The 25,788-nt window shown below is 46.5% G+C and overlaps 1 protein-coding gene across 3 annotated transcripts; it reads left to right on the forward strand.

The window, feature by feature from the left end:
* The first annotated feature begins 1,439 nt into the window (after positions 1-1,439).
* On the forward strand, positions 1,440-25,083 carry LOC102461259 (membrane-spanning 4-domains subfamily A member 15-like). Of its 3 annotated transcripts, XM_075928386.2 has the most exons (8): positions 1,440-1,735; positions 5,548-5,620; positions 7,928-8,210; positions 12,580-12,699; positions 14,659-14,715; positions 19,082-19,195; positions 21,592-21,705; positions 24,680-25,083. In XM_075928386.2, the coding sequence occupies exons 3-8, from the start codon at positions 7,941-7,943 to the stop codon at positions 24,821-24,823; spliced, it is 819 nt and encodes a 272-aa protein (XP_075784501.1). In that variant the 5' UTR covers positions 1,440-1,735; positions 5,548-5,620; positions 7,928-7,940; the 3' UTR covers positions 24,824-25,083. The 3 variants fall into 3 exon arrangements, with proteins under 3 accessions (XP_075784501.1, XP_075784502.1, XP_006111810.2); XM_075928387.2 differs by lacking the exon at positions 5,548-5,620; XM_006111748.5 differs by lacking the exon at positions 1,440-1,735 and having other exon boundaries at positions 3,607-5,620.
* Positions 25,084-25,788: the final 705 nt, after the last annotated feature.

Raw genomic sequence — 25,788 nt, forward strand, 5'->3', positions numbered from 1 at the left:
GAACGCAGGGGTGAGAATATATACCTGCTATGTGTCTATTTTGCATGCATTTAATAAGAGCTCAGAGAACCAAAGGGTTTCATGGTACCTGTAAATGACTTATTAGTGTAATTTCTGTCCTGTCCTTTGTAGTGTCTGTGTTATCTGTAACACAGTAGTAGCATTTAACAGCTAAATTTACCCTGTAACAATAAAATAGTAACTGTTTAAGCTTTAACCTGACTCCTTCAGTTGCTGTAACAGAACCAAGCACAATTTAAAAGAACTTCAGCCGGTCATAAGGGACTCACTGCCCTGACCGTCGGCTGACAGCACCATAGCCAGCCCGTGCCCCTTTAAGGAGTCCGGGGCCGGGAGGGGGGCAGACGAGTTTCCCTGGTGTTGGCCAGAGTGGCTACCAGGGAAACCTGGGGAGGGCTAGCCTCCCACTAGTTTGAATTAAGGGTCTACACAGCCCTTAATTCGAACTAGTAAGTTCGAACTAGGCTTAATCCTCGTGGAATGAGGATTACCTAGTTCGAACTAAGCGCTCCGTTAGTTCGAATTAAATTCGAACTAACGGAGCGCTAGTGTAGCGCCTATCAAAGTTAATTCGAACTAATGTCCGTTAGTTCGAACTAACTTTGTAGTGTAGACATACCCTAAGGGTGTGTCTACACTGTACCATTATTCCAGAATAATGGCTGTTATTCTGGAAAATCAATACAAGCATCCACAGCAATTGCATTATTTTGAAAGAAAATCAAAATAATGGACAGCTTTTTCCAGCGTTGGTAAACCTCATTCCATGAGGAATAATGCCTCTTCTGAAAAAGCTCTTTCAGACAAGGGTGTGTGTGAACACTCCACTGCTGCTATGTCAAAATAGGTCCTCACCAGGGCCATTCTACATAATTCCTCCCCAGTGCCTTCTGGGGCTCTAAATCGAGGTAGCGTGTCCACATTAGGGGAGCCTGACTCGGACTAATTTTGAGGCTTCCTTGTAGTGTGAACGCTCTATTTTGAAATAAGCTATTCCAGAAGATCTCTTCCAGAATAGCTTTTTCTGAAATAAACTAGCAGTGCAGAGGTACCCTAAGGTGCTGCAGGACCATTCATTTTTATTTAAGTTTTCCTACCATAGCAGGACACTGTCTCCTGCCTGCCCTCTAGTCAGGAGTGGGAGCAATGCAGGCAGCTTTCCTTGTTTGCTCTCCTCCTCTTCCCTCACTGAAGGGAATGCAGGTGCGATCAAGCAGAACAAAAGTCCCAGCCCATGCAAAGTGCTGCTTGCCCTCTGACAGAAATCAGAGTTCCTGAGGTACCCGGGCTGCTCTTCCTCTCCACTCCACCCCACCCCACCCGCCACTCCCCTCATCCCCCTCCCCATCCAGGCTGGAAGCTTCTGCAGCACTTTTTAAAAAGTCAATGAAACAAAACAAACAAACATGCAGGCTGAGGGAGTGGTGGGTGGGGAAGGAAGTTCAGAAGGTGATTGCTGCAGATTTCATCATGGTCTGCCTTTGTCCTCACAGGTTGCTATGTTACAAAGGCAAGGAGGAATAAGTCCCCCGAGACCAGTAGATACAGGGTTGCTCAGGCAGGGGAGAGAGCACTGCCGGCCTTTGACCTGCGCGACCAGAGCTGCCTCCCACAGTGACCTTACCTGGGACCAGCTAGCTGGGTAGGCGGGGAAACCCAGCAGCCAGTTCAACCAAGGTCAGGGAGGACAGAGGCTCTCACACCTTTATTTCAGGTAACTTCTCTGGTCTGGTGGGGGAAGCAGCAGGGGTGGGTGCCCAGAGGGTTTCCCCTCACTTCTAGGACAGAGGGACCCATATAGCAGCCATGTGGGGAGTACGTGGGACAGGCTGTGCTGGAAGAGACTCGGGATGGGTGGCTGAGTTTGGTGGGGATTGAAGGGGTGTGTGTGTGTGAGGGCAGCTTCTCTCTGTATTGTGGCTGGCTGGGGTTTGGAGCAGCTCTGCTATCTGGCTGTGTGTTAGCCTAGAACAGATCTGGGTCCACACTCCCTTTTCTTCCTCTTCCCCCCTAAGAGCCACTTGTCCAGGAAAGGGCTTTCCCCTGGCTCTGCCGGCCGGTCTGGTGCACTGTGCACACCTTTCACTCTGCTAAGTGAGTTCCAGGCTAACCCAAGACTGTGTTGCAGCCTGCCTGCTATGCCATCCCTGCAAAGCAGTGACACATCAGGGTGGGGGGCAACATGCACTGAACTGGGTCACACTGTGCCCCATGCCCAGTTTCCTGCCAGCGTCTGCCTGCCCAGCTCTCTCCCCCTTCCCTCCCCTGCTTGCTGGAGGCAGCCTGGGACCAAGAAGGAGAGGTAAATACGTAGCACATGCATCAAATAGCGGGGAATAGTAGGGGAGAGGGAACAGCTGTTTTCCCCATAGGGGAACTATGAACAAGGAGGAGGGGCTGGGCTACAGCCTTGGGGAAGAGGGAGGATATGATACTTGAGTTGTTGGGGAGACCTTTAAATTGCCCCCCCCCCCCCCATCAGAAGCTGAAGGTCCTGTTCTCCCTGCTTCCCTGGCTCAGAAGCTTCATTGTGGTGCCAGGGGGCTGCCTCTGTTGCCCCAAAGTGAGGCAGGTGGGTGGAGGGGACAGGATGTAAGTGAGTGCTACTGAGGTTGGCTCTTCCCTGTGCCCCTTCCCAGCCAGAGTGGGAAATGGGGTCGCAGTGGGTGGTGTCTTCCTGGCTGGCTGAAACACAGTTATGTTTCTTTCAACTCCTGCTTCTGGAACCACATCTTCAAGCAGGAACCCTTTCTGTTTTCACTACACGTTGTACTTCACAGTACGCTGAAACGCCCTGGGGCAGGGGCCATGTCAAAGCTACTGGGCACAGTGCTGTGTCCTGTCTAGACGGCATCAAGATTAAGAATAAGGAAATTGTCTTTGCTTCCAACTTAATTGCTTAGCCTGCAAATCTTCTTTGTGCTCATTATGGGGGTTCCTACTGCTAGTGTGAGGAGCTGAGGATAATGCATGATTGCTATGACTTACAGTTTCAAGCAGGCCCTTTAAACTGAGAGAGAACTCTAATGGAAATAAAAGCTCTCCCTTCTCCCCCCCCGCCCGTCCCTTCCCCTGCAATGCTTCACCCCTGCTGTTATGGCTTATAAATAGGCGTGATAGACTGCACTTTTTTTTATAACTGTGTGTTTTATAACTTTTCATCCACGGTTCCATCTGTGCCTCATGTCTCAGGGTAAATATTTAACCTAAAATAATCCCTTCTCCATGCAGCTTTGAAAGAAAGGGCTTGGCCAAGAAGCACTGATAAGGACAATTCCCTTGGTAAGGGGCAGAGACAATAGCAGCCAGGGGAGCAAAGGACTGAACAGGTTCCTTCATGTGCCCCAAGGATATGCCTTGTCCCTTAATGTCATGGGACTTCATTGCCACCCCCAGTCTATGGAGAATGCTGTGGCTCACAATCTCACCCAGTCACAGGAAATGGCACATTTCACAGCAGCAAAGGCCCCATTTCACAGTGTTGCCTCAGAATCTGGGTGAACAACATTTTGCAGTTTAATTTTAGACTATTAGACACTTACGGTGCGTCTACTCTGCACCCGTAGCTCAAAATAAGCGATGCAATTTGCCCAATATAGCTGGACCATGGGTCAGGGTTTACCTTCAAGACCTGCCCCATGGAGATCATCTTGTCCTGCATCTGGCAAATTCTTGTGGGTGGCAGTGGCTCGTCAGTTGTTTCCCACTCAGCTGCTCCGTAACTAGAGACAGCTGGCATTTTGAGATCCCAGAGCTTCACAAGCTCTCTTATAAATGCAGAAGATCCAAGCAGCTTCTTTTCAGAACTGAAAATGCTGCGGCATCTATTTAGTGTGTCTAGCAAAGACGTACAATGTCAATAGGAGAGCAGAATTGCTCCACCTCAGTAAGAGGCAGATGCTAGGTTGGCTGCATTAAGTCGAGGGAACTGATACAACTCAGTGGTTGGTTTTCTCACTCCCCTGAGCAAAAGAATTAACATCAACATAAACAGTAGTGTTGCCAAGGCCTTATTATGTAAGATGCTTAGATGTTGCACCAGGGGATGCAATAGAAAGGAAAAGAGAATGAGCGAATACCTTGGAGATGGAAAGCACTAAGCACTGACTGCACTGATTAGAGCTGTTTAGAAAATGGGCTTTTTTTTATGCCACAGAAAATGTCACTTAAAAAATCATTTACATCAAAATTTTGGTGGAAAATTCCCAGTGATCTTTTAAAACATTGTAAATTTCAGCTTTCAGGCATTTTTCCCCCCTAGCTATTCAATTTTCTGATGAAATATTAACGAATGTTGAGGAAAGCTGGCATTAATTGGCAACAGTTGTGTAGTCAAAAAACAAAATTTCCACTGGTGAAAAGTTCTGATCAGAAAATATCCAACCCACCCTTGTTATTTTTGTGGCAGTTCACGCTAGGCAAACAGGAAAGGGAAGGAACAAAAGACAAGACTATGCAGCACTTTAAAGACTAACAAGAGGTTTATTAGGTGCTGAGCTTTCGTGGGCCAGACTCACTTCCTCAGAAGAAAATTGCATGACCATATATACCAAAGTGATACAGTCACAAAAAAGTGATCACATATAAAATTGACAAATCAGATTTTAGAACAGAGGGGGAGTGAGGGGAGGAAGGTTAGTGTCTGTGAGGTAATGATATTAGGGGTGATAATTGTAATGGGTGAGATAATTAGCATCTTTGTTAAGGCCCATACGTAAAGTGTCAAATTTAAGCATGAATGACAGTTCTGAGGCTTCTCTTTGAAGTCTGGAATTAAAATCTCTTTGAAGCAATATCCATGTTTTAAGGTCTTTGAGAGAATGGTCATTCTGGTTAAAATGGCAAGCAACAGTTTTCTCTCTGTGAAAGAGCCTGATGTCTTTTTTATGTGCATTGATTCTTTGGCGAAGTGTCTGAGAAGTTTGTCCAATGTACATAGCAGACGGACACTTTAGGCACATGATGGCATAAATTATATTTCTGGATGAACAGGAATATGTAACTGGCATAGTTAGATCCAATAATGGTGTCAGCAGAGTAAATATGTGGACAAAGCTGGCACCAGGGTTTGTTGCAAGGGAAAGTTCCAGGTTGGTATTAGTGTGGTATGACCTGTGGTTGTTGGTAAGAATCATCCTGAGGTTAGGTGGTTGTCTATAGGAGACTATGGGTCTGTCTCCCAGAGCCTCTCGGAGGGTGGTATCCTGTTCCAGTATAGGTTGTTCTTTACTGATAATGTGTTGGACGGATTTAAGTTGGGGGCTATAGGTGATGACAAGTGAAGGGGCTCTTAACAGTGCCCCTGGTGGCCAAAGGGCAGTGGTGATGTGCTCTTATGGGGAGTCCCATGTCTTCTGAGCTGGACAGGATGGTGATTAGATGGGGGGGGAAGCCTGTTAGGGAGGATTAGGGAGAGGAGCAGGACTTCGGAGTCCTGCAATAAAACAGGACAGAGAAGGAGGAGGGGCTGATTGTGACTGACAGGGAAGGATCCAAAGTCTGATGCTAATAAAACCACATTTGCAGAAGCCAGTGAGAATTTCCTGGTGAGGCTTGGTGTCTCCCCAGCTGGACGGAGAAGAGCAGCTGCGATAACAGAGTAAGTGCATCTGCAAGCCCTTTCCTTGGGTGACCATTAAAATTGGGAGTTGGTGGCCATACAAGGGAAGGTGTCCCTGGGGATGCCTTGAGACCCTTACAGCACTTTTCTGGGAAAACGAGGTTAGAATTCAAGGAAAAGCAGATCCAATTACCTGATAGATGGAGGAGAGTGGATGGGGGGAAATCTGTGTCTCAAAGCAGCATGCTCATTGTGACAGAGAGTAGGTGGCACCTGCCACCCCAAGTAAATGTCCATAGGGAGGGATGGAGTAGCAACACAACATGCTTGCATCAAACCAAGGATTTTCATACCCCAGCTGATCTCCTCTATGTGGCACTAGCCAGTGAGTAAAAGAGACAGGGTGCAGGAGCCCGAATGGTGTAGATAAACATCTTATTTTTCCTGACTAATAACAGGATTTGTCGATTTTTGGGTGAGCTCTTGGTGCTGCCAAAGGTCAGTGCCTCCAGCTGCTTTGAGAACGTAGACACCGTGCCACCGTCCCACTCCCACAACATCCCATGGTCCTTTAGCCTTTCCTTCCACCTTACCACCCATGTAGGTTAGACCAGCATGAAGATTGAAAGCTTTCAAGGCCATAATTGTAATCTAGTCTGACCTCGTTTGTAACAGAGGTCATAGAACTTCCCCATAAAACTCGGTCCTGCTTTGGGCATGAGGTTGGACTTGATGACCTCCTGAGGTCTCTTCCAGCCCTAGGATTTTATCATTCTATGATTCTATTATTCTAACTTCCCCTGCATCAAGCCTCTATATTCCTGCTTGCAGTAACCTAAATTCATGCTTCCAACACTGGATCTTGTTTTGTCTTGGTCTGCCAAAGGACCTAGTCTCCCCACTTACAGATCGTCACTGTAACCGGCTCGCCATTGCTTATTAACACTTAAAAATTATCTCAGAGTTGTAAGCACAGGTCCCCATAGGCACATCTATACTGCAGGGCAAAAGTCGAATTAAGATTTGCAACATCAGCTACGTCAATTGCGTAGCTGAAGTTGAAATAGCTTAATTCAGCTTTTGGCGCTGTCTACACAGCAAGAAGTCGAAGGAAGAACACGCTTCCTTCGACTTTCCTTACTCCTCGTGAAATGAGGGTTACACAAGTTGGAGTAAGAAGTCCGCCATCTTGCAATTATTTCAAAATAAAAGCTTGCTGTATAGACACACACTTGGTTATTTCAAAATAACGTCTGTTATTCCAAATAATGCCGCGGTGTACACATACCCTATGAGGTTAGTGCTGTACATTGCCATGTGCCAGGACCCATATATGTCTCACAAAATGGGACAGGCATGAGTGTTGGGAGATGGGTTTCAATTAGCTTCTGTGTTGTTAACTAGAACCAGATGACACATTCCGTTTTTTTCCACAGAAAAATTCAATTTTCAGGGGAAATCTAATGGCAAATACTTTGATTTGGAAATGTTGACTCATAGAAATCATCATTCCTGTGCCTCATTGCCCCCTTTTTCTCTGTAGGACAGGACACCTGGTCAGACTACATGTCTTATGGCGCACTGTGGTCCTTCCTCTTGGAAATGGAGGCAGTGCATCATGGGAGTTTCCAGCCCTTGAGCCTGATGGGAGATATAGTACACCCAAGGATCTCTGAGCTCACAGAGGAGAATTGGCATACATGGCAGCTGAGCTACAAATCCCATGAGGCACCACGGCAGCATAGCTGAATTACTATATGTCTGATTGAGTGCTTTCATGAATATCCATTTACGGGAAAACCCAGTTTTCCATCAAAAACCAGTTTGCGTGGAAAGTTTTTGTCCAGCTCTTTTATAAATGCTTTTGGATCTGATGCCAAGCCCCTCTGAAGTTAATGGGAATGTTTCCATCTCTTCCATGGGTGCAGGAGCAGGGATTTTGTGCAAAAGAACCTGAGTTAACTTCACCCTCCATCACTCCTGAGATAATTAATTACACAGTTCAGGAAATTTCCATCCCAGAAAGTGAAAGATACTAAAAGTTAAAAGCACCTGGAAAAGGAGAGGAGGAATGGAGACCCTAGAGCTCTTTAGTTGAGATTTTAAAAGCCAATGAGAAGCTTGAAATTAAGGGGAGTTGTGTGGCTGAATCCTTCACTCAGCTTTAGAAATCTCAGCCCTTAGCTTTAGGTGTTGCTAGAGCTCCCATTATAGCTCCATGAAAAGGATAAAATCATGGCAGAGACTCAGGGTTGAGCCACAGGTAATAAGGATTCTAACTCGGCTAATTTTGGAACTAGTGATATTACGCGAGGCTTAATCTGGGCTAATCGCTCTTTTCTGCAGCATCTTCGCCATCATGGCAGCACCAGGAAGCATGGCCAATGGGGTGCTTGTGTTCATACCCCCAAACAACACTGGTATCCTCCAACAAGGCCAGGGGGTCTCTGGAGCCATTTCCCAGACTTCTCAGATGGTGCAATACGGGCCTCAGCAGTTCAGAGTCATGGACCCTGGGAACCAACCTCTTGGGTCAACATATTCCGGGAGTGCAGGTGACCAGGTTGCGCATCTGAGGAAAGTGGGGATGATGGAGAGATTCCTCAAAGCACAGCCCAAGACCCTGGGGGTAAGTGTTGTCTTTGCTCTCAGTGCATAAGGGTGAGTCATTTCGATACCTAAGGCCCTACACAGGTGGGTGAATGTCTGAGCAGGAGTAAACTCCAGACACCACCTTTTCCTTTTTCCTTTGACCAACAGCTTTATGGGAAGGATGTCAGGAAGCTGGTACCATCAGGTGATTTGGCACCTCCGGAACCCAGGATAGATCTGACCTCTTCTTAAGACTTCATTGCTTTTGGGGGCAGTGGTAGAAAAATACACCCACAGTTCCAATGAATCCTCCTACTTGCCCAAAGAGGGAGAAATGAAGATTAATGAAACAAAGAGGAACAATGGGGGAAAAGGATTATAAACCAGCTTTTTCAGTGACTGTATGAATGAAACAGCCCCAAGGTGGCAGGGGCCATCTGAGGGAGGAAGGTGGTGAAACTCAGTATAGCTTTACTGTGGTAATTCACAATGGCTGAGGATCTGGTCTAAGAAGGAGCAGCTCAAACCAAGGCTCCTTCTTGAAGTTACTGTTGTGCAAAGTTGATTCCATTCAGCCTCAAACTACTAGTGAAAGTAACAACTTCTATCCGTCAGTTTAGAGGGACAAGCCAGTGGTTCTTTATTTATTTGCAATTATGTAAACAAATAGGCAAAAGTGTTCATAGATTAATAGATTTTAAGGCCCATGGGGACCACTGGAATGATTTATTTTAGCTACGTATGTATCACAGACCAGAGAACTGCCCTGAGTTATTTCCTATAACCCCACGGTAAGTTGTTCCAATAGATAGTTACACTCACTGTTCAACATTTACACCTTATTTCCAGTCCAAACATGTTTACCTTCTCCTTCCAGTAATTGGAGTTGCTAGAGTGTTGTCTGCTAGATTGAAGAGCCTATTGTTACATTTTATTCCCCCACAGAGATATTTATAAATTGTGATCTGGTGAAGCCTTAATATTTTTTTGTTTTGTTAAGATCCCGAGTCCTGAAAAGGTGCTTATTTGGATTGTCCGGTGAAGTTTGAGGTCATATGGCTCAAAAGGTCCAAAATTTCTGTTGGTGTATAGCCATAGACCTCTCCCTTTCAGTAGAGTTTCGTTTCCAAGCAGGGAATTTGTGCAGAGTTTTTACTGGTTCTGTGAAGGTGGGTGTGGTCATCCATAGGTTTTTTTGTGTGTAGCGGTCTTCAGGATTCCATTGTTGAAGCTGATTGTGGTGTCCAGGAAGTTGATGCTGGTGTGGGAGTGTTCCTGAGGGAATTTAACAGACAGGTGGAGGTTGATGAAGTTGTGGTGGAAACCTATGAAGGAGTTCAAGTCATCTGTTCAGAGGATGAAAATATCATTGATGCATCTCTGATACATTGTTGGGTTTATGATGCATTTGTCCATTCTCCTTCTAGGTGGTCCATGAAAAGGTTGGCACAGTGGAGAGCCATCCTAATACCCGAGGCTTGAACAAACTGTTGTTAAATGTAAAAATATTACATGTGAGGACATGGACAGTCGGTGTAGCTAGGGCTGGGGGAAGCAGGCCCCCAGCTCCACCTACAGCCCTGCCCCCTCTGCAGAGGCCCCACCCCCCACCACAGGAAGAGAGGGAAGGAGGCGCACACAGGCCTCCCCACTCCAAGCACCAGGGAGGGAGGAAGCCATGCGGCCCAAGCTTCCCCGTCCCAGAGCACTGGGGATGGAGGAGGTCGCATGGCTCCAGCGTCTCCAGCTCTGGTGCACAGGGAGGGCGGATGCTAGGGCATTCTGGGGGCGGAGTGTGGGCGGGGCCATGCCTGGTGGTTTGGGAAGTCAAAGCCTTCCCCTGCCTAGGTTACTGGATGCCCATGTGTGAGGATGAAATGGATGAATTTGGCAATGTGTTTGGGATAGGTAGCTGAGAGTTGTCAATTGTCTTGTAAATATTTAAGGCGGGCAGTTTTGGTGTCATTGTAGGGATGTTGGTGTATCAGGAGTGTCATGGATGGCATTCTGAGGAACTTTGTTGTGGTGGAGTTTGTGGAGGAAATCTCTTCGGTCCTGAAGGAAGCTATCCTTTTGTGTGGTAAGAGTGCTGTGCCCAGATATGATATGTCTGCTTTGGATCCCTTGTTTGTTTGTGTATCTTGGGAAGCATGTAGAAGGTTCCTCAGGTGATATCATGTGGGATGAGTTTGTACAGTTTCTTTTGGGGCTGTTTGGGGAAGGACTTGAGTATATCCTTAAATTCCTGGGTAAATTGTGGTGTGGGGGTCATCTCTGCACTCTTTATAGTAGGTGGTGTCAGACAGTTTTCCATTGATCTTGTTAACATAGTTATCATGGTTCAGCATTACAATGGCAACCCTTTTATCTTCTGGATTGATTGTTCTGATGGTTAAATTTCAGGGACTAAATGGTTGTCCTCTTAGCAGTGGAGAGATTGTGGTGGATGTGGTGACTGTTAAGTATTTCAGTCTGCTTTGAAAAAATTATCAGTGTACTTAAGTATTATTTTGTTTGCTCTGTGGTATCCAGTCAGGTTTCTTTTTTCTGATTGTCAGTGAAGAAGTGGTAATTACAAATGGTATTGTCAATTCCTTGAGGTAGAGACGGTGGAATAATTCTTCTAATTCTCTAACAGGTTCTGTTGTAAGGCAGAAGTGCCGTCCTTTAGAGTATAAATAATTCAGATGCATATAGGGATTGTCTTGGTGAAATTATGTTTAGCTGGTATCAATGTTGTGGGTACAGGTGCATTAGTTTCTCCCGGAGATGAGGTTCTTGGGGTTATGGATTAGTTGTAGTTGGTTCCACTTATTATTTTTGTGTTGGATGCCTGTCATCAGATTTCTTTGACAGTTGTTTTGGATTTCTTGCATGATTTCCAAGTAACTTTCCTGGGGGGAAGTGAAGGGGTTCTTTCAGTGTGTAGGAGGAGGCAGAGATTTCCTGTTTGAGCTAGTTCCTTCTGGAACATAAGAGGTGCTGCAATAAATGATTCTTTAGTTTTTCTGAAGTCCGTCTGCAGCACTGTTCAGCCTATTTGGAATTATATCTAGCGGCCAGAGGGTTATGATGGTGAGATGTCTGGGGATGTTTTCTGTCTTGCATTTGCTCAGGAAGTAGAAGTTTTGCTTCCTTTTTCTTCATTTTGTGATGTTTGTACTTCACACAGCAAAAGTAATTATTTTCCATTATTATATGCAGTGTTGTTGGTCTCAGGATATTAGAAGGATAAAGTGGGTGAGGTGATAACTTTTGTTGGTGAGGGACACAAGCTTTCGAACGGAGGCAGATTTGATTCTCTGATTCATTCTTTGGTGGTGATTCCCGACACTGCTGAGGGGGTTATTAGAAAGGAATCACTTTTTTTTTTTTCAATAGAAAAATGTAGCTTTCACAAAATCAAAGTTTTCCATTGGGAAAAATCAAAACAAAACACTTTGTTTTGGGTTCAGACTTCCAAAGTCATTGTCTTCAGTTTGTCAAGCTGAGCTGAAAGGTTTCAAGTCAGTTTGGCATCAAATTGCATTCACCTGAGCAGCTACACAGCCTCAAGAGAACTGTAGTTCAAGTGATAGACTCATTATTTCCAGCTGGCCTGAGTCCCTGTTCCAAACTACATCTTCCAAGATGCACTGTTCTCTTATCTTTCATTGAACCAGTATAGAAGTCCCATGATTTCACATGGGAAATGTAGTCTAGCCCATAGGAGAGAATGTGCACATGACCTATGAGGAGAGGCTGAGGGATTTGGGCTTATTTAGTCTACAGAAGAGAAGAGTGAGGGGGGATTCGATAGCAGCCTTCAACTACCTGAAGGGGGGATTCCAAAGAGGATGGAGAGAGGCTGTTCTCAGTGGTGACAGATGATAGAACAAGGAGCAATGATCTCAAGTTACAGTGCGGGAGGTCCAGGTTGGATATTAGGAAAAACTATTTTACTAGCAGGGTGTTAAAGTACTGCAATGGGTCACCTAGAAAGGTGGTGGAATCTCCATCCCTAGAGGTTTTTAAGTCCCAGCTTTACAAAGCCCTGGCTGGGCTGACTTAGTTGGGATTGGTCCTGCTTTTAGCCGGGGGCTGGATGCAATGACCTCCTGAGGTCTCTCCCAACTCTATGATTCTATGGGAGTACAGGGTACCCCAACTACAGTTCTTATGAGGCAACACACAGGTGGACTCAGCTCAGTGTTAACCAAGCTTAAACGAAACATTTAAAGTCAATTTGACAAACTGGAAACGATGTTTCAACATTTCCAACCTGAAATTCTTCAGATTTCAGATTAAACCAACTGTATAAAGATCAAAATTTCCCCCAGGATGGACGTTCTAATTTCCAATTAGCTCTTCTGAGACCATGGTGCTCTGCTTCTGGCTCCTCTTACTGTTCTATTCTTTTCCCACAGGCCATCCAGATCCTGACTGGGCTGATGCACATTGGCTTTAGTGCTGTCTGTGCAATTTTCATCGGATACTACATTCCCATCTCTTTTATTGGAGGGTACCCCTTCTGGGGAGGATTTTCCGTGAGTAGAATAATTACATGCATTTATGAAATGATGGCATGGCCACATGGATACATTTTCATTGTCTATCATTAATGACACCCATCTATAAGCTCTGTAGTGATATATATATGATAAATAGAGAGCAAGATGGATGCATTCAGGATCTTAATGAACTCTCTAAACAAGAGTGAACTAAGCCACATAAAATGCTAGTGAGTTAGGTATTCTTATCCCCATCTTACAGATGGGGAAACCTGAGGCAGCAAGGGGCTACTAGAGTCACCCAAGGTGATGCAAATGAATTGTGGCAGAAGTGAGCAAATAATCCAGCTCTCCTGATTCCTCCTTATTTACTTCAGACTTTCTTTGTGCCAGTGGTCAGTAAGTAAGCAGATACCTAGCACCTTGCTATCAAAAGCAACTCACACAGGGGAAGAGAAAGCATATGGTCACCGCAGGAAACTGCAGTGGATGTCTCTTCATGGGGACCTGGGAGAACATTGGTCCATTCAAACTGGCTCAACTCTTAGTCTGCTGCCACATTTGCTGCTGGTAGATCATCGGCCCATCTCATTTGCTCAGACATTTCCTCCCCTTGCTCAGCAGATCGTTAGTTTGCTGTCCTGCATCATGCAGTGCCCTGGACCCGGCTGCCAAAAACCTTCCCCACATGCCACTTCACTCCCCTATAAAACCCACCCCCGGGTGCTTGACAGACAGGTGCCTTCCACCAGCAATGTCCTCTCAAATCTTTTCCAGCCATGTGTGGATTGTTTCCATCCATGTGAAGAATAAATTTTATGTGCACCTAGGCATGTGTGAATGTGCACCACCAATCGAAACACAAAACCTCACTGTGGGTGCTCTGCTAATCAGATGGGTGGCATTTGAATGGTTTCTGAGCTGCACAAGTGCACTGCTTACCGGGAACACTGGCCACCAGCCACTCTCACTATCCCAGCTACCCCACATCACCTGTTCTACCTGTCGGGGGTGCTGGCTCCTCGTTTTGAAAATCTGCTCATCTTAGTCACCAAAACTGTTGTGTTGAGCTGATGTTACAGGTCAAGTTGCTGTGGGGTCCCTGCCTTCACCCCTCTGCTGGACCCAGGCTGGCTCTCTGGCATCCGTGAAGTCATTGGCTCAGCATCTCTGCCTACTGGGCTGATGTCAAGGCCTGGGCCTTAGTGAGGCCACTGTCTGAGCACCTCTAGCTTACAAGGCTGCAGTCAAAGCTCATGTCTCCATCCCTTTGCAACTCCCCTGGCTGAACTGGGCCATGTTAGAGTTTATCTACCTCAAATTGGGGGTGCGGTGTGTGTTGGGCGGGGGAGGAGAACAGCAAAAAGAGCAAAGGTTCCAAGCTAGGGACTATTCAAGTGTCCAGAGGAATTGACATCTGCTCCTCCACAGAAAGCAGAGTGTGGAGGTGACAGCAGGGGGCTCCGTAGGTCTGGACTGAGGCATGTTAGCACAGCTGGGAGGCCGGACTGACAGCACTGGAACAGCAGGGGGCTCTGCAGGTCAGCTTTAAGATGCACAGATGCTCGGATGCCATGGCGATGGGAGTACTGTACAGTCTCCGTAGGAAGGGGAAGGCACAGCTGCTCTGGGTGGAAGGTGAGGTGAGGAAACTGGTGACCTCCTGAGCTCTTCCCAGGACCTTCCAGTCCCTGCTCCTCTATTTCTGGAGAGAGGAGCAAGAGCTCAGTTGTCAGAAAGGAGCAGAACTCAGAAGGAGAAGAGCAGAGGAGGAGGAGGATCTGTGGGAAAGAGTTACAGCCTGGGTGTCACCTTAATTGAGAAGATTGAAGTGAACCTGGCTGGCAGCAGCATTATTAGATGGGAAGTGCTCTCTAAGCGCTGGGGGGAAGTGTTATTCTTTGCTCTTGTACCCCTCACCTACAGCTTGTCTCAGAGACCCAATCTTTCTCGTAAGCGCAAAGTGTGAATGATGGTTTTCTCTTTCCTGGGCAGTTCATCATTTCTGGATCCCTCTCGGTTGCAGCAGAGAAGCATCACAAATCCTGTCTGGTGAGTGTCTAGGGAGAGTTTTCTTTTCCTAATGTGGGGGATTTTTAGTTCAGCCCTGCTTCACCGAGGGCACTGTCCAGGAAAAGTGAATGACGGAAAAGAGCACAAAGCTTGTTCATCAAGAATACCGAGAAGGAACGTTGGAGAGGGAGAAGGTGGATGAGATAATATCGTCGACTAGACCAACTTCTCTTGGAACTTGTGTTGGAGAGGAAAACAGAAGAGACAAACAGGGATCTGGAGGAGAAATGGGGATACTTTAAACCACTCTTTGCTGTCTGTCCCGGTATCCATAGCAGCAGCTTGTGGCCCAACAACCACCTTCAATTAGCAGCCCAATAGAAAGTAGAGTTGCAAACAGCTGCTGAAAAAGCAGCCAGGTTACCAGGGAACAACAGAGACACAAAAGGTCTAGGGAGCTGAAAAAAGGGTGGAATTTAGAAGAATTAAAGTAGCCGGAAGTAATCCCAAAAGACTGAAGAGAAAGGGACTTCAAACTAAGCTCCCTATTGAGAGCAAAGCAGTAAGTATTTGTGAGACTTAAAGATGTGCTAAAAATAAGCATGCGCTTAAGTGCTTTTCTGAATTAGGAACTATAGCAGATAAAATAATAGGGAATAAATGACAAACATTTTCACTATTCCTGCCTCCACATACTTCACAAAATTTACAATTTCAGTGACATTTTGTAAATTTGAACCAGCTCCTCTTAACTTTTGCCAACTATTTTCTGAATAACAGGAACTGTCCTTTCCAAGTGGAAAGACACCTTGCATAATTCACTCCAGGAGCCATACTCCCTGATAATAATGAGTTACTATTATCTACCCATTGGTAGGCTTTGCAGTTGACTCAGGGCCACAATAGCCAATAGCTGTGACCTTCCAAAGTGTCATAGGCTTAGTCTATATGAAGCCCTAAAAATCAGGCAGTTCTTTGAATTCCCCAAAATTACATTAGCCCTGACATCTCATAGTTAAGTGACTGTAGTGCTTATAAGAGGAACCTAAGACACAAAAATCCAGTTACCTTGGAATATACACAGTATGTGTCATTGACTATTAAATGAGCCACTAGGCTTGAACATGAAAACTCTGAGCACTAGAAGCAAAAGAGAAAATTAGATTCTTGCCCAAATAGGAACTGAACTGAGATGTCCAGCATCCCTAGGAACAGTCTAACTTCTATATTTGGGAGAGGGGTGGTTCCAATCAAGCCAATATCGCTGTGTGTGAGTGAGGGGGAAACAAATTCTATGCCTGCCCACAGGGGGTGCCATTTCAGATTTTTGGGGTGGAGAGTGCAACTTTAAGAGTGATTCCAGGGGCTACTTAGACCATTTGAAAATTCTAGTGCTTTTGCAAATAAAATCTTAGAAATCTCTGACAGGAGCATTGTATCCCATTCCTATATCAAGAAAGAAGATTAAGTATATGAGAATCACTCAGCTCTAATAAAAAAAATGTTTTGATATCTTGCGGCTAGTCACTTATGGGACACAGCTGAGGTTTAAAATGCCAATGTCTTTTCTTACTCAGATACTCTTATTACAGTCAGAAGGGACCATCATGATCATCTAGTCTGATCTCCTGCACAGTGCAGCTCACACGACCTTTCCCACCCGCTCTAATAGCCTCCTAACCTCTGGCTGAGTTACTGAAGTCCACAGATCATGGTTTAAAGAATTCAAGTTACAGAGAATTCCCCATTTAGACTAGTTTAAACCTTCAAAGTGACCCCATGTTGCATAAGAGGATAAAAAATTCCCCATGGTCTCTGCCAATCTAAAAAGGGGGAAAATTCCTTCCTTACCTCCAGTATGATGCTCTTTTACACCCTGAGCATGTGGGCAAGACCCACCAGGCAGATACCCAGGAAAAAATTCTGTGTAGTAACTCAGCCCTGCTCTACACTAGGGGAGTTATTTTGAAATAACCCCCCTTATTTCGAAATAATAAGTGGAACATCCACACTACCAAACCCATTACTTTGAAGTAACTGGCTGCTTATTTTGAAATCCGTACTCCTGCTTTACTTGGGGAATAATGCTTACTTCAAAATAGTTATTTTGAAATAGCATTAGTGCGGACACTCTGCTGCTGCTATTTCGAAATAACTACTCAGAGTCATTTGAAGTAATCACTCCCCACTGTTTCCTGAGGCTCTGAGTTGAGGTAGCTTGTCCACAAAAACGGAGCCTGCCTCAGACTAATTTCAAGGCCCCCTGTAGTGGGGACACGCTATTTCAATTTTGTTATTTCAGGAGTTATTTCAAATTTAGTTATTTCAAAATTATCTCCTAGTGTAGACATGCCCTCAGAGTCTTCCTCATCTAGTTTCCTGTCCCCTCTCCAGCTGCTGTGGATATTTGCTACTGGACCATGTGTCATTATAGGTGGTTCTGTCAGACAATCTCCTCCATAAACTGATCAAGCTCAGGTTGGAAGCCAGGTAGGATTTTTTTTGCCCCCACTGCTCCCTTTGGGAGGCAGCTTCAGAACTTCACTCCTCTGATGGTTAGAAACCTTCCCCTGCTTTCAAGCCTAAAATTGTTGATGGTCAGTTTCTGTATTTGTCCTGGGACCCACAAATATGCTTAAGCATCAGTTGGTTAAGTTAAGCATCAGTTGTGTGCTGGCAGCTCACAATGTGGACACAGAACTGCAATTTCCCTGCAGCGCTCTGTGAGCAGCACTGTAACTGCCAGTGCTTTATCTACCCATGATGATCTGAGGAACGGAAAACCTCCCTTCTGAGAGGAGACTCAAAGAGCTTAACTTAACCAACTCCTCTTATTCCTCTGATGTATTTATACAGAGTAATCGTATCTCCCCTCAGCCTTCTATTGGTTAGATCAGTGTTTCCCAATTTTATTTGGCCACGGAACCCCTAGAGTTGCCTTAAAAAAAAAAAAAAAAAAAAGGCCCCTGCCGTGTTTTGTTGAGGAAAAAAAAAAAAGCCCTCGGCCACGACTCTATCTCTTTAACAGGGGGGCGGGGGAGTGCCGGCTCTTCACGGAACCCTTGCTTTCGCGGATCCCCAGGGTTCCCTGGAGCACCAATTGGGAAACACTGGGTTAGATAAACAAGTCAAGCTCTTTGAGTCTCCTCTCAGAAGGGAGGTTTTCCGTTCCTCAGATCATCATGGGTAGATAAAGCACTGGCAGTTACAGTGCTGCTCACAGAGCGCTGCAGGGAAATTGCAGTTCTGTGTCCACATTGTGAGCTGCCAGCACAATAGCATGACCACAGCTGTGACACTTGTTAAATTCCGAGCGGTGCATTCTGGGCAGCTATCCCACAAAGCATCTCTTCCGTTTCTGCTGCAAAGGCTTGTGGGAAGGTAGAAGCAGGGGGAGGGGGGTTGTGGGGCATTCTGGGTCTTGTCCCAATGCCCCATGGTTCTCCAGGCGCTTGTGGATCACTGTGGGCATTTTGGGGACTTTAACACAGGCTGCTCTGGAAAGGTGCATGACACACGCTTCTTTCAGAACACTGACCTGTTCGGGAAGCTACAAGTGGAGATTTTCATCCCAGAGCAGACGATCACAGTATGGGAAGTGGAAATGCCCCTTGTGATCCTGGGAAACCTCCTCTTACCCCTTAACGCCAGGGAACACAAAGCCATACACTGGGAGCCTCAACAGCACAAGGAGTGGTTCAACAAAAGGCAGAGCAGTTGCAGAATGACTGTCGAGTATGCTTTTGGCCATTCAAAAGCCCGCTGGCGATGTCTGTATGAGAAGCTGGACCTGGCTGATGACAACATCCCCATGCTTATAGCCTCATGCTGTACTCTCCATAATATTTGTGAAGGTAAAAGTGAAAGCTTCACTCAGGGATGGACCACTGAGGCTCACACCTTAAGGCTGAATTTGAGCAGGCTGAGACCAAGGCTATTAGAGGGGAACAGCGTGGGGCCATAAGAATTAGGGATGCCTTGAGGTAGCAATTTGATGCTGAAAGCCAGTAATACTTGTTGCCGGGAGTGCAGTGATTGTGCTGCTAGTAGGTGATGGTGATTGATTCATATTATGGGCTGACTTGAAAAATGCCTGTTGCTTGCTTACTTTCATGTAACCAAGTATAGATTGCTTCACACCCAAGAATTTCATTTTCATTGGTAAAAATTTTGTCATGAGGGCGGGGTTCACACCCCTGAATGACAAAAGTGTAGCCAGTGAACAACCAATGTAGACAAAGCTTGAGGCTTACAATTTGGGGGTGGGGGCTGGGCAACGGCCTCCCATTCCACCCACCTCAAACTTTGTCTAAGGTGCTGGAGCATTTCCAGAACCAATAGGTGAGCTAGTTCTTATTTTAAGGAAACCTGTTCTCTGCTGGACCCCTCTGCACTTCTGTTTCAGGTGAAAGGAAGCCTGGGAATGAATATCACTAGTGCCATCTTCTCAGCCATTGGGATCATTCTCTTGCTAACGGAGCTGATTATTAATGCATCTTTCGAGAGACATTCTTGGTTGGTAAGTGGCCAGAGTTTGCCATGGAATCCTATAGATTGAAAGCTGGAAGTGTCCTCAGGGGGGCACCCAGTCCACCGCCCTGTGCAGAGGTGAGATTATCATCCCTAACAGGTGTGTTTAAAATGCCACAGATGGCATCTATTGGTCAGATGGCTGTGTGTGTTTCCGTGTAGTGTGCTGTCCCAGCTCTGCACACGTAGCAGAAATAACAGATTTCAATTAAATCCAATAGACTTGGTTTTCGGCGAAGGCACCCAGACAGATTTCTTGTCTATGAAGCATCATAATAGTATCTGGCAGACTCTACAAGGATATTAAGACATGTATGCCTATGACAATGGATGCAACTCAGTCAGTGGCAACGCCTTCTATTGCTCCCTAGGCTGGCCAAAGAAACTCTCTCTCAGATACATCTTTGTACACAAACAACCTACGCTGTAGGCCTTGACGTATCATGGTGCCACCCTCTGATGTAGTAGTGTGCCACCCGGGGCCTTGTACATGTTGGTTTAATCAAAACATATCTATTTATCATGCTGTTGTCCTGGCCTTGTGTTTAGCATGAGTCAGGGTGTTCCTGTTATCTGTGGGGAATGTGCTGGTGTCAAGGTGTTCTGTTACCGCCTTGCTGGAATGTGCTTATGTAACCTACACACTTGCTGGGTGTGGTGCACTGTCCCATGTAGTGGCACTTAGACCACTTACAGCAGGGGTGGGGAACCTCAAGCCCGGGGGCCACATCCATCTCCTGGCTTGCCTAGATCTATCCCCAGAGGCTCAGAGCTCCCCCTCTAGCATTGGGGATCCCGTGCTGGTGCTCCAGCCCCTCCCCCATCCTGCCAGGCTGGAGCACACAAAATCCACTAGTCCAGGCCCCGCTAGGCTCTAGTGTGTGAGGGGAATGTAGGGACAGTCTTTCTCCTTCTTTGTCAGTGAAGGGTTTTTTTTTTCACTTGTGTGTGGTCCCCAACTGATTTTTCCAAGGGTTAGCAGCCCCTGACCCATAAAAAGTTCCCCACCCTTCACTTACACAGAGAGAGAATGAGTTTGATCTATGGCCTTAGCTGGGAGCCAACTGGCTTTTAGCGCAAGAGGAAGAGGCTCACGCACTAAGCTTCCGAGGTTGCAGGTTCAGTTCTGCCTGTCCGCATTACACTTGCATGAGTGCTCTGTGCCTAACCCCTATTAGGCCAGGTCTACACTAGACCCAGAAGCTCAGTATAAGGTACTCAATTCCAGCTACATAGAATACATAGCTAGAGCTGGCTTACCTTAAACTGAGCTTGGTGGTGTCTCCATAGTGGGAGGTGGACAGGAGCAAATGAGCCTGTTGGCTTCCCTTACTCCTGAAAAAAGAAGGAGTATCAGACACTGGCAGGGGCACCCTCTGAGTTTGATTTAGCAAGTCTTAACTAGACTCGCTAAATTGAACTCCAGAAGATCAATCACGGCAGTGGTGATCTTCCATGTAGTGAAGACATGCCCTTAAGAATATATGTTTCAGCAATACCAGCCATATACACGCCAAATTTTGTGAGTAGGGCCTGCCTCTTGCTCACAGCCTGACTTTGCTTCATATCAGCAAAGTTTTTAGCCATTTTAGTCCAGGCCTCCTATTAGGCTTCTAATACATGGATTTATATTTCAGGCCCTCTTTCTGCAACAACCAGGTACCTGAAATTGTCCCAAGCCTTTGACCCCTGGGAAGAAACAATCCATGTGTTCAGATCCAGAATTTCGGATTTGGTTTTGTTTGATATAGCCCATGTCAAAACTCCTTCCAATGTGAAAAATCAGGCAGGAGTTTTAACACTGGTTTATGCAACACCTAGCACAATAGCATCCTAGTTCGCAACTGAAGCTTCCAGGTGTTATCAAAACAGAAATGAATAACTCCTCTTGATTTTACCAGCACTGGACCCAAATGTCTGTTTAACTTTGTTTAACCCCACTTTGCACAGATGGGGACACTGAGGCAGAGGGGAGTAAAGCCACAGGCCCAAAATCACATGCACACCAGTGGCAGAACTTGGAACTGAACGCAGTTCCTCTGAGTTGGAGTCCTATAGTCCACAGTACCTCCCCTAGACCTGGCTGTACGATCTTCCCTATTAACAAATGGCTGCATCTCAGGGGAGCAGGTCCCTGTAGACGCAGGAGAAAAAAGAACCCTGTGATCTCCTGGAAGAGGTGTGGCTCCATGCCTCACAATTACCTGGGCTGCTAAATAGTTTGAGGAGGAGAATTCTGTGTGCTCGGGAGGAGGGAAGAAGGACTGGATTTCTGCACCCCCCAGAACTGGAGTCTCCAGTAAGTCATCTCACAGCAGCCCTGTTCAGTGTGTTACCTCCAGCACTCAGGACTGATTGGCATCCTCTTGGTTTTGTGCTCTCCAGGGTGGCGCAAAGGGGATCACAGCCATGCTGTTCTTGTTGACCGTCCTGGAGTTCTGCATCGCTGTCTCGACCTCACACTTTGCGTCGGAAGCCCTCTGCTACACCCCCAGTGACGTGAGTCTCAAACAGGACTTGAGTCTGAGCATGCATTCAGATGAGGGGAAGCTGTTTGCCTGAATGAAGTGCCCTCCCTAGTGGGAAGAATGTCCCTGATGTACGGCCTCAATGAGTACCGAGGGAAAGGGATGTGGACAGCCCCTGATTTTTGGCTAGTTGAATATTTGGTCAAATTCCTTTTTGATGGAAAACTGGGGTTTTAAATATATGAGAATTTTAGCAGAAAGCCCCTGGTTTGTGCAGAACATCTTGCTGGTTTGCCACAACACGGAGCACCTGAAAACAAACTATTTAGACTCCAGGGAGCACAATGGTGCGTGATGGCAGTTATAACCCAACTGCCACAGGCTCCCATTTTCCTCTGTAGGCCATGTTCTCTAGTGAGACAATATCTCCCATGATGCACCCTGGCTGGGGACTCTGTGACACATCCCTCCCTTCCTACCCCACAACAAACCAACAAGGGAAAAGTGGTAAATCACAGGAGAAATAGTCCTGCCCATGAATGCAGCCTGTAGATGACAATGGAAGTATAAGGCACCCAAAATACAACTTCCAGGAAGCACCAGGGTTCCATGTTGAATCAAAATATTGTGGCAGTTGATAAATATTTGTTGACATTTTTAGCAGAGGAAATAGACCTATGTTCTGGCCCTTTTTATGCTTGATTCCTAAGTAGGTTGCTGACACTATGAATCAAGTGAATGATTCTTTTTTTATACAAGGGGAAAGTAATCCCAGTTTTCACTGCCACCACCTTGACCTTCATTGTCAGTGTTTTCATTTCCATGGGGATGAATTTCATCTCACTGCGCCAGATGGAGGGTGAAGGCAACAGGAAACTGTAACTGGGCCAGATCCTGAGCTGCAATCCTGCCCTTTTGGAGCCACTGAAAGTCAATGGATCTTTCCAGCAGAGAATTCCCTTGACACGGAATTCCCACGTGGCCCAGCCAATCCCTCAATGGACGGAATATAGTGAGGGCACAGCCGGAGGGACAATGGCTTTGGGATAATCTCCAGCTTCTATGCTGTACTGGGGCTAGCATAGAACCAGCCCTGGAATTGTGATGCTGCAAACTGCTGATGAAGGGGTGTCTGCCCTGCACTGGCCCAACAATGGTTAAAACCAATGTAGGAAGGCTGAGAGGTGGGCAGCCATAGGTGGGCCTGCAGATAATTAGGGCAGAGCCAACCCTGATAAAAGGGGAACTTCAGACCAGGGAAGAGGGAGCTGCTGTAACGAGCCTGGGGAGGAATTCTGGCTTCCTAGAGGACTGCACAGCTAGTCTCAGGAAAGGCCTCGTTATGTCTGGCAGGCTCATGGCCCTAGGAGGAGAGAGCTTGAGGCAGGAGCCAGAGGTGCTGGGGCTGTGAGGAAATGGCCCAGGGAAGCAGGAAGCATTAAAGTTGGAGGAGGGGCAGTGAGAGGCAACTGTAAAGGATCCCTGGTTTGGGGCCTGGGGCCATAAGTGGATCTTGGGCTCCTTTCCTTTCCCCATCCTTGTCAGTGCTGAAGGTGGCCAGGCTAGCCTGCAATTTGCCTCTGGAGTGAGAGGCTAGGTAGAGGCCTGCAGTGGGCTGCTGAGGTGAGACACAAGATAGTGGGTTGCTGCTCCCCTAGAGAGGGCAATAGCGCTGGGACTCAGCCATAGGGCTGCGCCCCAAGATGGATGCCGTGGGTCAAGGCCAATGTGGGTCCGAACAGGGAATGGAACAGAAGTGAGGGTGGTGAGACACCACTTGCAGAGGGTGCTCTGAGGAGTCGATAGAGCTAATCCCCAGCATGAACAGCAGGAGGCACTGTGGATCGGGGACGGACCCCGTGACACGGCTGTTGGTGCTGCAAATCTCATTGCAGAAGGAATAACAGGTAGTTCAAAATAGGGCTTTATTTCAAACGCCCGTTTCACTGCCACATGTAGATGCAGGCAGTTATTTCGGGCTTGTAAATTTCAAAAATGGCGCCAGGCCGGGAAGATGCAAATCAAGCGCAGGATATTTAAATCCCAGGCTTGATTTGCAATTCCGAATGCCTACATTTGCAGCCCTATTCCGAAATAGGCTGCAAGTGTAGACATACCCTTACATAGGCCAGGGGCTCCATGACCTGACTCTCTCTTTTGATGCAACACTGCTGAGGAGAAGTTCTTGGATCTTGGGAGTCCCTTGGACATGGTGTGTCATGGGAAATGTAGTTTAAGCTGTGAGCCTGCCCTGGGACACCTGGCAACCAAACTGCATCTGCCATGCAGCCCTGCAGCAGCATCTCCAAACTGAAATTTTTGGGGTTTGGGTCATTCACCTCTTTTGATGAAAATTTTAGTTTTTCTCATGGAACCTGGATACTTTACATGAAACAACTGAGTAAGACAGAAGAGTTTTGATGGGCGAGGGGTGGTTTGTTTGTTTGTTTGTAATCAGCTTTTTTAACAGGAAATTTCCAAGCAGCCCTGGCCAAGAGCACAGACAGATGCTCTGTGGTGTAGTGAGAACTACCACGTTAATCCTTTAAGTACCTCACAGCAAATCTGCTGCAGTCAGGAACCTATAGAACTCCAAGTTTCCATATCCAAAATGTCAGCACTACATCAAGAGCCCAGGGTCATGTTCTGTGACACCTGGGATCTATGCACCTCCACGGGGAGAATCCTACCAAGAGCAAGTAGGGGGTTGATAGTGATGGTGGCACAGATTCATCCTTGGTGTAATGCCAGTCGCTGCAGGAGCCGTACACCACAGATGTACCTGCCCTGGTTATAAGAACTAGAGGGATGAGGAAGATGTAGGTGGAGTGCTGAACAATGTGTGGCTGAATGGGAGTGTAAGGGTGAGGAAGGTGATGGGGGTGAGGAGCGTGAGGAAGATGATGGAGCGAGACTGGAGGAGTGAGGGAGGCAATGGGTGTGGGAGTGGGAATAGAGATGATGATGATGATGTTACCAGCAAGGGCTGATCTCTTGTTTTGCAGAGCATGTTGTACGTGCCCTATGTTGTCAATGCGAACGTGGTGGTTCCTGCTCCACAAATAACTTCTCCACAAATGGCCGCTCCACCACCCTACAGCAACGTGGCTTATGACCCGAAGGAAGAGATGGAGCATAGGGCCGCATGAGACTGGGCCAGCAGCGTCTTCTCTGAGAAGTAAAACCCAGCCCCGTCCTGCATGACCGATCTCATTCCATTGTTGAGTGCAGCTCTAGAACCCAGCTCTTGTCACTCGTCACACAGGGAACTCGTTTGTTGGTTCCACACCATGCGTTACGTTTTCACTACACACAATGAAATGAGATGACTCCCCTGCACTAGCCAGTTCCCCAGGGGTTTGCCAAATGGTTGCCTCTGGTGGCTTCTTTAATAAAGCTTCAAAATAGATTCTGAGTCAGTTGTTTTAACCCCCTTGTTCCTAGATGCGTGTGTGCATGTGGCATATGGGCTGTGTGTCTGTGAGTGATGGGGGTTTGTTTGGTGTATGCATACCCACGTGTAACCTTTACCATACATATGTTGTAAAGTAGAGGGTCTCCTTTTACTAGTTTCAGACACCACAAAGATGGCTTTTACAACTAGCACTAATTTGCTTGGGTGGGGCCCAATGTTCTCTCAAATCTTTTCCACTCATGTGGGCTACGTCTAGACTGGCCCCTAATTCCGGAAAAGTCATGCAAAGCAGGTAAGTCAGAATAGGGAAATCCTATTAAATAAACATGTCCGCCGCTTTTTTTCTGGCTTGGGGAAAAGCCGGAAAAAAGCGTCTAGACTGGCGCGATCCTCCGGAATAAAGCCCTTTTCCGGAGGATCTCTTATTCCTACTTGAAAGAGTGATCCCCGTGTGACTACATTCAATATGCCCTTACAGCTTGACTCTAAACTACTGATGACTACTTTCTGGGAATGACTTTCCTACCTTATAGCAGCTGCATCTAGGTTGCATTTCCTTAGCTTGTTTATGAGACAGTTATGCTAGACAATTTCAAAAGCCTTACTAATGTCAAAATATACCACATCTACCCCTTCCCCTCCTCCACAAGGCTTGTTGCTTTGTCAAAGAAAGGTGTTCAGTTGGTTCGACACAATGGC

Source organism: Pelodiscus sinensis, chromosome 5, assembly GCF_052426305.1.
Source record: "Pelodiscus sinensis isolate ZL-2025 chromosome 5, ASM5242630v1, whole genome shotgun sequence".
Classification (NCBI taxonomy): Eukaryota; Metazoa; Chordata; order Testudines; family Trionychidae; genus Pelodiscus; species Pelodiscus sinensis.

Excerpts from the sequence above, each read along its gene's own strand:
- LOC102461259 (XM_075928386.2), top strand. The coding sequence starts at position 7,941 with ATGGCAGCACCAGGAAGCATGGCCAATGGGGTGCTTGTGTTCATACCC. Across the intron at positions 8,211-12,579 it reads CACAGCCCAAGACCCTGGGG|GCCATCCAGATCCTGACTGG; the intron begins GTAAGTGTTGTC and ends CTTTTCCCACAG. Across the intron at positions 21,706-24,679 it reads TCTGCTACACCCCCAGTGAC|AGCATGTTGTACGTGCCCTA; the intron begins GTGAGTCTCAAA and ends CTTGTTTTGCAG.